General features: G+C 47.6%; 1 protein-coding gene across 1 annotated transcript; it reads left to right on the top strand.

Moving 5' to 3' along the window:
- Window positions 1–376: 376 nt before the first annotated feature.
- Window positions 377–2,494, top strand: LOC144123374 (uncharacterized). Its single transcript, XM_077656217.1, has 3 exons — window positions 377–422; window positions 1,520–1,653; window positions 1,797–2,494. The coding sequence occupies exons 2-3, from the start codon at window positions 1,541–1,543 to the stop codon at window positions 2,395–2,397; spliced, it is 714 nt and encodes a 237-aa protein (XP_077512343.1). The 5' UTR covers window positions 377–422; window positions 1,520–1,540; the 3' UTR covers window positions 2,398–2,494.
- The last annotated feature ends 8,759 nt before the right edge of the window (window positions 2,495–11,253 follow it).

The following is an 11,253-nucleotide window of genomic DNA, read 5'->3' as shown; positions in this document are numbered from 1 at the left end:
AATTATTCCAGAGCCCTCCACTACGGCACCACTTTCTTCCTTTCTTCTTTCACTCCCTCATTTATCCCTTCCCTTACGGCTCGGTTCAGGTGTCCAACGATATACGCGACAGATACTGCGCCATTTCATTTCCCCAAAAACCAATTATTATTATTATTATCATCTGGCATGCTTGAACTTCTTCGCGCTCTGTGATGCCATGTTCCAACACAGTATATCTTTAACTGTTTTCTGCGCTACTGGTCTGTCAAATTACCGACTGTGCAAATGCTGTTTTAAGCTTTCGGAAATTCAAAGCAGCGTAGCTGTAAAAGAAACGGAAAGAATTTCGTAATAGGCATGCGCCTTCCAAAAAAGTATCCGAAAGACGATAAAGCAGAAGCGCGGAATCGATTCCACAGATCAGCAACAACTTGCTACCGGTGAGCGCTGCTGTGTGACCTATTGCCGAAGAAATCGATCGATCCTATTGATTTATTTGCACAGTATTTTCGAGAAGATAAGCTAAAACCCAATTTAGTTTGCCTTCTTATACAAAACAGTTCCACAGCCAGTTTCCCCTTTCGGTCCTCGGTAGTTCTCTTAGGTATGTGCCGTGAAAAAAAAACTAGCAAACAATTGTATGAGATGTTATCAGAAAGACACGGCGGGTATTGTGTGGGGTTAATTAATGGCGTCAACTATAGCCGATAGCAAGGAACTGAAGTACTAAGAATGCGATCCGCGGGCCGAAATTATCAGTAGCGTTCATGGTTCGCTACTAGCACGCTGCCGAATGAATACATGATTTTCCAAATGAATTCGAATGAATACATGATTCCGAATGAATACATGATTTGGTGGAGACAAAAATCTGAAGAAGCACTTACGTGATGCGACACCATCCAGCTTCAGGATCAGGTGTTACCGTGGCCACGTTGTGTAAGGGGTCATGGTTATGCACAAGGAGCATAATGGAATCAGTGGTTCATGTGATTCATTCCTCATGCGACCGATGATAGTGGGCCGTGTGACCTTGCTATGTAGTGACGTCATCATGTCACGAGGACTACACACCCGGAATATCGGGGAGAGCGAGGGGGTGTAGTAGCTGACACTGAATAGGCTAAAAGGCTAAATAATTTCCATGGGGCTCGGCCAAGCACGTGGCAAAGCGTTTGTCCTTGAGGAATCGGGTGCCTTGCACTCGGGCTGGAAAATTCATGGCGGGTTTCTCTGCATCTCGTTCTGCCATCTAGCTGAGCTCCTTGCCGGCAGTTAACACATTTGGAGCTGCAGTGTTTACCTCCTTCTGTACGTGTTTCTTCCTGCTTTGTTCCCTTCTCCCCTTTCTCTCAACTGCTGACCGGTGTTTTGGTGTTAGCTTGGCATTAGGCAGTTGTGGAGCGACCACCAGGTTTTCCCTCTTTTTGTTCAGTCATTTTCTTTATCTTTCTCCGAAGTGTACTCTAGCCCATGGATGTCAATGACGTGACCTGGTGGCTGGAAAGACCACCTTCAGTTGATTTGTTTCCTGCAGCCTGGTCACTTGGCCGCAGCAATGCAAGTGCACACGCTTCGACAAGGTGGCGCCCTCTACGCGACCATGACGTTCCTTCTCTGCGTTCTTTCATGGACTGCTAAGCCTGTCCTAACAACTGAAGTCCGTTCTCAGTAAGTGCACAGTTTCGTGCTCGTAATAGTTGAGCTCTGTGATAGAGTAACCGCAAATGTTTTGAGGCATTCAGAACACGTGCAGAGGCCTGAGGACGGATGGGACTCTTAAAGGTGTACAACTAAGGGGATCGGATGCGCAGGGCAGACGGTGATCAGCGCCGGCCGTACCCGAGCTCTCGATCGGCGTCATCGTCTTCCACGTCAAGTTTCGTGGCCGAGGGCGAACAGCCAGGCGCACCGAGGGTGGTGGTGACGACGACCTCGTCGATGCTGACGGCGAGCTCCGCAGGCTCCACTCCGGACGGGGGTATCACGGCTACGACAAGCACCATGGCGGCAACGACCACTTCGGTGACCGCGCAGACCGGCTCGGCGAGGATGGCCGCGGCGTCGACGACCGTCGCCTCGACGACGTCCACAACCACTGCCTCCGCTCTTCCGCCGAAGAGACGCGCGGGGACGTCGACGTCCTCGTCAACGGTCACAACCACGACAACTACGACGACGACAACGAGCACGCTCACGTCGACCACTGTCAGCTCCCAAGACAAGCGCTCGTCCATTGGCCATGGCGGTAGTCACAGCGTCTCGGGCAAGAAGCGATTCGAGAGGATCGGCACAGCGCAGAGCGACCAGCACGCCCTGGAACATTCTGAATCGGATGTTTCCAAGCGCGCAAAAAGGCGGCATTTAGGACAGGACTATGAGTGCGGCGGCGAAGGCCACTGTCTGGCTGTTTAGGCACATTGGATAGCTTGCTGGTGAAAGAGCTTGTTCTAGAACATGGCAGAACACGTTCGTTTTGTTTTTAGCTCAGGGGTATCATTACATGACTGTTCCGGGAAATAAAAATGGAGTATAACCGCGTGAAGACGTTTAGCGCCAGATTGATTATTTTTGGCACATGGCCATGAACTCACTGTGGGCACTGGCAGAATGAATTTAAAGGTAAACGGAAGCTTGCCTCTTTCGATCACTTTCGATAACGTGTTTTTCAGAATTATGCATGCGAGCAGTTTTTCTATCTTACATGATTATTTTATGTCATAGCTTCAACTCGAATACATTACATGGTAAACACTTGCACCTCACTATAAGAAGGGCCCCGTGGTCAGTTCGTTATATCCGTTGCTTCGTTACAGCAGTAGGCATCTTGGTCGCCACTGCCGCATGCGAACAGGCTTACATGGCATTGTGCAAACCGAATACAACTTATGTACCGTTTAGTATACCACCAGTGTGTCGAGAAAGCCTTCAAACGCGCAACAAGCGCCCCCGACACGGCCGAATATAGGTGCACCAATTGAACATATCAGCTTCGCAAACGCGAACCCATTTCCGCAGCTTGCACTGGCTTCAATCCCTAGTATACGGTTTTTGGAGGAAAAAGTTGGAGGGGACTGTTAAGCTCCGTCTTGAGGGTACTACGCGAAAGCATTAACGGTTTAATGCCCATATATGTAGAATTGGTCATTCTCTATTTTACATTTACATTTACATTTTACATTTACCTGGGATCTCTCATGCCAGTCCGGGCGTAGTGGTGCAGTGGTGCAGCGATGCGCTACTACCCTGTGCTGCCACCGGTGGGCCTTGTGCGACCCAGGTTGCCCTTCGCGAGCGATCAATCATAAATTTAACTGCCACCTGCCACGGCGGCCAGTTCGCTCACGATCCGGTGGGCAGGTTAATTGTGATGACGATGCAAGGTCACGTGACCTAGGCGGCCCACCTGTCTCAGGGGATTTTTCGCACATATTTCGCTCACGGTCAACGACGCCGACGCCGGATTTTCTGCGACACGAGCTCCTTAACGCTGTCGCGTTATTACAACTGCAATCTCGTAGATTAGAGGGAGAGAGGTATTCGGCACATCACTGCATAAGCAGTATGAGTACCATTAGGAGAAATACTGGTGTGTGTCTCTACGTGGCCACCTAGTTGAGTTTCCGGCACCTGCAGCGAGGTCAGCGCGAGAACAGCTCCCCGACGAGAGGCGAGCGCAGTGGCGCCCCCAAGCAACTAGCGAGTGCCGAGAGGAGGAAAGAGGCATCGAAAGCGAGCCTGCGTCATCAGCTGATCCAATGCAGCGCGACACGGAAGGCGAAATGTGTGTAGTGCAACAAATGTTAAAGAATAAGAAAATCATTAGCGAGCCTCTAGCCAAACTAAAGCGAAGTGTAATGTAGTAAATGTGAAGGATAAAGTCATTAGGGAGCCATAAAAGCCAGCCTACAGTAAAGCGAAATTGGCGCGGAAATTTTAGGTAGTGGTATACGGCAAACGGAAAAAAATACCGAATGGAAAAGCACCATTCTAAAAGCTCATTCTGCTTACACAGATCTCGTCAGAGATCTGGGCGTCTGCTAATTTTTTTTTAGTTCCATTTTCTATAACTCCGTTTCATACATCAGGTGCAACGCTGTGAAAGGTATGGATGCAGTCCGCACGTAAAAATAAAGGAAGGCGTGTTACTCTGCGCTTGTTTAGTGGCCGAGTGGTCTAAGGCACGAGAAAGCGACAGTGTGTCGTCAGCAACAAGAGTGCATTTAATCAAGCCGATTACAAATGTGTGATGTATAAGCCTGCAGGCAAAGGATTTGCTATGTTTCGCTCACACAAGGAGCGCACTACTTTTTGGTCGCGGATGCAGGCAGCACAAACAAGAGTGCCAGATTTGACAGCGTTGCACCTGATGTATGAAACGCAGAAGCCGATACGGGTTGCTGTGAAAGAGAGTACGCGGTGGCGATTTCGGCGTGAGCAGCCCCTTCATTTGGCTTCACCTCATAATGCACGGGTACACTGGACATAACACTTCACTGCATGACAGAAATGATTTGTGGAGAATGGACTTGCCAGACCCAAGGGAAGCGAAAAACCATTTGTAAAGGGCTCTCAAATGCTTCGAAGAAGAAAGATCTCAGCTTCTTTCTAATTCCTTTCACACCGTAGGCAACGGCTTTAATGACTGCTTGTTGGTTGCCGAGGATTGTAGACAGCGTGCTGAGGACTGCGTTTAGCTCCTAAACTATCGACATTTCTTCGCACACAATCTACAGGTGTTTTGATTACGGTCGCCTTCTGGTCACCAACAAACATGCGCTTTTGTTTTCCACCACTGTCACTAACCTGCCACGGTGGCTCAGTGGTTAGGGCGCTCGGCTACTAATCCGGAGTTCCCGGGTTCGAACCCGACCGCGGCGGCTGTGTTTCGATGGAGGCGAAACGCAAAGGCGGCCGGGTGCTGTGCGATGTCAGCGCAGGTTGAAGATCTCCAGGTGGTCGAAATTATTCCGGAGCCCTCCACTAACGGCACTTCTTTCTTCCTTTCTTCTTTCACTCCCTCCTTTATCTCTTCCCTTACGGCAGGGCTCAGGTGTCCGCCGATATATGAGACAGATACTGCGCCATTTCCTTTCCCCAACACCCACTTCAATCAATTCACTAACCTGGCCTTGTAAAACTATAAAAACATCAGTACCGCCAAGCATACCAAACGCATTGCGAAAAACCACATGACAATTAATACATGCCACGAAAACGGAAACATACTACACGATCTAACCCGCCGCGGTGGCTCAGTGGTTAGGGCGCCCGACTACTGATCCGGAGTTCCCGGGTTCGAACCCGACCGCGGCGGCTGCGTTTTTATGGAGGAAAAACGCTAAGGCGCCCGTGTGCTGTGCGATGTCAGTGCACGTTAAAGACCCCCAGGTGGTCGAAATTATTCCGGAGCCCTCCACTACGGCACCTCCTTCTTCCCTTCTTCTTTCACTCCCTCCTTTATCCCTTCCCTTACGGCGCGGTTCAGATGTCCAACGATATATGAGACAGATACTGCGCCATTTTTCCCCCAAAAAAACAATTATTTACTACACGACCGGCACCCTGAGCACAGCGCGCTCGCATCGGGCCGTGTGCAGCAAGGAACGCGAGTGCGCCAGCGTCAATTTTGTCGCGTCAAAGCGGGCGCCCACGAATCGCCCGGCGAAATTTATTTCAAAATACTGTTACCCGTTTCGGGCTACTACACGGCGGGAATCAGATAAATAAAACAGGGACACAAATGAACAATTTCCAAGTTGCGCAGCACAAAGGGTGGGATGCAGTCACATAAAACAATACGAAGATTAACAATAAATACCGGTAAGCAGATTACCCCGCCGCGGCGGCTCAGTGCATGGTTAGAGTGCTCGGCTACTGATCCGGAGTTCCCGAGTTCGAACCCGACCGCGGCTGCTGCGTTTCGATGGAGGCGAAACGCTAAGGCGCCCGTGTGCTCCTCTAATTGTTCTTTTCCTTGCTTACTCAGTTATGTAATCACAAGTCCAGCATTGTGCAAAATCAAAGGCCATCTACGTTGGCAACGTTTTGTTTGCTATGGTAATAATTTGTATTGTCTTTTAAAATGTATAGTTGGGCAGACAATCTTTTTCTACGAATTTCTAGCATTTGGTGTTCAAGCAGCAGGTTTCAAACCTTAGTACAGTAGTGCATGCGGAGGTTGATGACCTTTTCAAATGACGAGCTGCTGTCAAAAGCACCTTACATCCTTTTGGCCTATTTTTGGCTCCTAATTTTTCATTTTGTGCCTATAACCCTATAATCCAGAAATTTTTGGAGTTCTCTATCTATTGCAGTTGAAATAAAGAATATATCCTCCCATTTTAGGTTGCAAACGCTACCTCTGTATGTGGATTATCTATGATTCCACTGTGAGTTAATGTTTGGATTGGTAGACAGGGTTCAAGAGCTGACTACAAAAGCTGCATACGTATGAAGTGGTATATTAATCCAAGCTTATATTGTTGCAATGCCGGATGCTAGACTAGCTAACCCTGGTAATTGCAATATAAAAGTAGTAGCACTGTGTCCTATTTTCTATATATGTGGTTAGTCATCAGAAAAGCACTTTCAGGTTGCGCCTGTATCATTGTATGTTGATATGCATGCCTGAAAGTGAATACAGTTGACATCTGATAGTCTTAATTGGAACAGGCAAAATCAGTTTTAGTGATATGGTGTTTATGGCAGGAGATAATTGATTAGTGGAATTTTGCATGCTACGGTAACGCTACGGATCTAGGATAAGGTTATGAAGGACTCCATTGTAGAAGCCTCTAGATCAATTTGAATGACCTGGCATTCTTTAACATATGCTGAAAAAATAGTACACGAGCATTTTCGTATATCGCTGCCATCAAAAGGCAGCTGTCACAGCTGTGATGAAATTCGCGCTCAGCTATTATGGTGGGTGGTTCACAGTATAGAATGTACAACAAAAATTTGCAATATATTAAGCCTGTTTTACTTATCTATCCTGTGATGGGGGCTTGTACGTACTTGAAAATGAGCGCTGATAAGCACAGTGGTGCATGTTGAATGAACAGAAGTTAGCTCTACTGCGTGTTTGCTGTTCTGGCACCGTTTATGTCTATGTAACTGCCCTTTCTAACAATACTGTGTATGTAAAGAAAATTTGCTTTCCTTAGCGACCAATGAATCCATGAAGCACCTACCTCTTAGGTAGCTTCAACTAGTTGAGTGTCTGGTCAGAGTTAAAGGTACCATGACAGCCTATATTGACGCATACCCTGCTTATAGCCTTTAATTCCCAACAGATTAAATTAAAATTCCCCGAATTGTCAGTTGATTCTGTGCGGTAAATATTTTTAAAACGAATTTTTTTCGTTTCTTCTGCGAACTGCTTGCTGATCTGGCAACCTCTGATCGCTGACGTCACGACGGCATGCCCGCGTCGTCTGCTGCGAGCTGTTGAGGTGTTTGCATGCACACCGTAGACAGCGGTCGCTCTAAAAGTTTTTTTTTTCTTTTAGCTTAGCGAAATGCATTTTCCGTGTTCTCTTTTGGGAAGCCTTCAACTTAGTACGCGAGCTGAGTGATCCTTAGGAAGGCGGACTTGCTCGTGGCGCCCGTTTTCCGGTTGTTGAGGAAACAGAAATCGATGGACCCCTGCTTTATTATTTACGCTTAGAAGCATGCTGTTCGTATGTTATGAGTGTGGTCTCTTTTAAGCAGCCAAGTGCTCCCGTATGTGCAAAGCGGCACGTGCCGTGCATGCCTTCGCCGATGTGCGCAGTGAAAGCCGCGGCGTTTTGTGTAGCTACCAAGTTCTTGTCTGCTATTCATCGGCTCGATAATTAAACTCAAATTATCAAAAGGTGGCACTACAGTAACCTTGAGGAACGAAAGGAGCAGACAAAAGTGCCGTGTTCGACGACTTCCCTGCTGCATGTACGCGTTTTTAAGTCGAACATGCATTCCCTTCGAGAACCCTTTTGCAGGAACCAAGCCGCTTGCAAAACCCTACGCGACTCGAATGCTTTCACTGCCTGCACGGATGAATAGTCGCCGCCGTCTAAATGAGTGCTTCAAAATAATAGTACAGCATTTAGCATTTTGCTGCGCGTGCGCATTGTGCCCCAGAAGTGCGACGATTATAACTGCAGCCCCGCGCTGAGGTTGTTTACAAGGCTGTGCGCAAACAGTACTGCTCATTTGCGTGGCATAATACGCAAGGTGGGCTGTCCTTATCTTAAATATTACGTACCCTTGCTCACAAATTGCACTTTTACTCATTTACACACCATTATAACGCTTCCGCGGTGGCGGAGTGGTTACGGCGCTCGTATGTTGGCCCGAAAGACGCGGGTTCGATCCCGGCCGCGGCGGTCGAATTTCGATGGAGGCGAAATTCTAGAGGCCCGTGTACTCTGCCATGTCAGTGCACGTTAAAGAACCCCAGGTGGTCGAAATTTTCGGAGCCCTTCACTACGGTGTCTCTCATAGCCTGAGTCGCTTTGGGACGTTAATTCCCCACAAACACAAACACCAGACACACCATGATAACACTGCAACAAACGCCGATGATGCTATATCGCCCGCTTGGGAAACGCTTCGCGTACGATACAGGCGCTTCCTGCTAATTGTATCTGCTTTCTCTTATGTCACCGAAATTTAATTTTAGATCTTTTTGGCTAAAAATACGTTCGGACATTACTTGTATTAATGAAAATAACCAGACTTGTTGTCTACAGTCGACGCCGACGGTTGCTGCCGGCTGCCTTCTGCACATGCTATGCAGACCGGGTCACATGTGGGCACTTCCCCCTTATTGTACTCCGTCCTGCGATATAGGCAGTCGTCGCCTTGAGGGCACTGTAGCCAAAACTACGTTCGACAGCTATTTGCAGGTGCTAAAACATGCGAATTCACTCTCCGCAATCGCCGAAATCGCACACAAGAATCCTGCGTACTGGCTAGGCCTCGTCACGAAAGGGGCGGTGGTCCACCGTCCACCGAAATTCAAAAATATGGCAAAAGTTCCTCGCTGATTAGTAAGAAAGTGTGAAGATATGATATTTAGCCGCTCGTTTCGCTTTTTTCGATACGGATATGGTACACAAGCGCAGTTTTTCCGGCCGTCGCCTGACCGGGCGTGAATCTTTCGCTCGGCCGCACAAGCCCAGGCGACGGCGGCGAGCGGCACTGTCGTCCGGCGTTTGCTGCGCCCCTGTCGCTTGCCCCGCCGGTCGGTTCTATACACAGGCACTGATTGAAAGCACATCTTCGCTGGTGCACGCACATCGCGTATGTCGCCGTGGCTAGCATTAGGTGCAATAAGTTTTAAAATTCTTAAGTTTATAGAATGTCATACCAACTAGTCCCCTACCACACTATTCTGGTTTCCACTAAGCTGACACTTAACATTACTACGATACGCGGTCGTTGATCGTGCTGGCGGCGTCGTCGGTCTAGCGTGACAGACCAGTGCTTCAGCGACGGCATTTGCGTACCGACCAGCCCACCGACCTCGATCGCCGTCGCATCGGCCGATAGTACGTGACCGGACCCTACCTATACCGAAGAAAAACTGCGTTACTGTTGTTATAGCTTTTGCGGCACCAGTCACTCATATATGAGGGACGACTGCTACTTCGATCGCCCGCGAAAGTACAGGGGGGAATGAGACCTCGCTGCGCATATTGCAGCAACGAGAGCAGAGGACGTAGCCCCGCCGTGCATGTCCTAGTGACGTCAGGATAGCGTTCAATATGGCGGTCACTGCCGGTGGGAGGAGTCTCCCGGTCTCAATTTCGATCGCATTTTTTGGAATATACAGCGCGTCCAGGGCAGCCAAATTTCGTAAACTGAATCATAAGCTCTTGTATTAGTTACTGAAGCACAAAACTGCAATATGAAGAACGACCATGTCATGGCCCCTTTAAGCCCTTGTTGTGTAGTACACAAAAAAAAAACTGAAAAAGGAGTTATTTGCCAATTTCCAGACTCATACGCGACCTTAGTACTCTTTAAAGGGATCAATAAAACACCCAATTCAAAGCAGTTTAAGGTAAGGAGACAGTTTTATGTTGTTTTTCTCTACACGTAGCAAGAACTACTCAGATCACCAAATTGGGGAGAGATAGGTGTAAGGATTAGCGGCACACACCTGGAAACAAACTCAGGGGATGAACTGTAGTGAATGAGAACGTAAACGTGAAATGCAGTGGTCGGCCTAAATAATATAATGAATAAAACCAAAGTAATATTGAACTGTTTCGCAAAGGAGCAAAAATATATGGCAGGTAACAAGGTACTGGATGCAGTTAAGGCATCCATATATAGGTGAAGTAATGAGCACAGATCTGAATTGTGAAATAAATATCAAGCAGATAACAATAAGGTTATGGGGGTTTAACGTATCTAATGTCCCAAAGCGATAAGGTGAGTGCAGAGGTGGTCAGTGGAAAATTATGGACAGCAGCTTAAAAAAAAGAGAGTATTTAACTGATATCTTGTGAGTACTCACCTCCAGGACAGCAACCTGGAAGCTAACAAAAAAGGCTAAAAATAAAACAGAACAGTGTAGCGGGTAACAGACGAATATGATAAGCCTAACCATTACACTAACAGGCTGACTGACAGTATTGCGGATGGGAGATCAAACGCAAGTTGAGAACATTGGAGCATTAATTAATATGAGTAAATAGAAATGGGCAGGACATGTATTGTGCAAAGTCGGTAACCGGCGGTCTATAAGTGACAGTACAGACACCAAGGAAAGAAAGATGTAATAATAGATGACTGAGAGCCACATGATGCGGTGAGCTGAGGAAATTTTGCTGGAAGTATATGTGGCCACACCCAATTCAGGATAGGAACTTTTGGTGGCCATTGGGAGAAGCCTTTATCCCACAGTGGACACAACTCGGAAAATGTTGAAAATGAAGACACCATTCAGAGAATTATTAAAGCAAGACTGACTTTATTCTTGCTTACTAACCGACACAGGTGGCTAACAGCTTGTGACATATCTCGTATTAGAAACAGTACAAAGTGTGCAGTACCACTCTTCAGCAGTGGCAACATGAAAATGTGTGTACTAACATACTCACAAACTGAGGCCTCATATGCTCTCTACCATCTACTGTCTCTGCGTTCTCTGCATTCCCTGTGTCCTGTGCATTCCCTGTGTCCTCTGCCTTCCCTGTGCCCTCTTCATTCTCTGCGTAGTAGTGGCTGATATATTCAGCCAGAATGGAATTTACACATTCAAGGTTATAATTCCGC

This window comes from Amblyomma americanum, chromosome 3, assembly GCF_052857255.1.
Source record: "Amblyomma americanum isolate KBUSLIRL-KWMA chromosome 3, ASM5285725v1, whole genome shotgun sequence".
Taxonomy (NCBI): Eukaryota; Metazoa; Arthropoda; class Arachnida; order Ixodida; family Ixodidae; genus Amblyomma; species Amblyomma americanum.
This window is presented reverse-complemented; position numbering and strand designations above follow the sequence as displayed.

Excerpts from the sequence above, each read along its gene's own strand:
- LOC144123374 (XM_077656217.1), top strand. The coding sequence starts at position 1,541 with ATGCAAGTGCACACGCTTCGACAAGGTGGCGCCCTCTACGCGACCATG. Across the intron at positions 1,654-1,796 it reads ACAACTGAAGTCCGTTCTCA|GGCAGACGGTGATCAGCGCC; the intron begins GTAAGTGCACAG and ends TCGGATGCGCAG.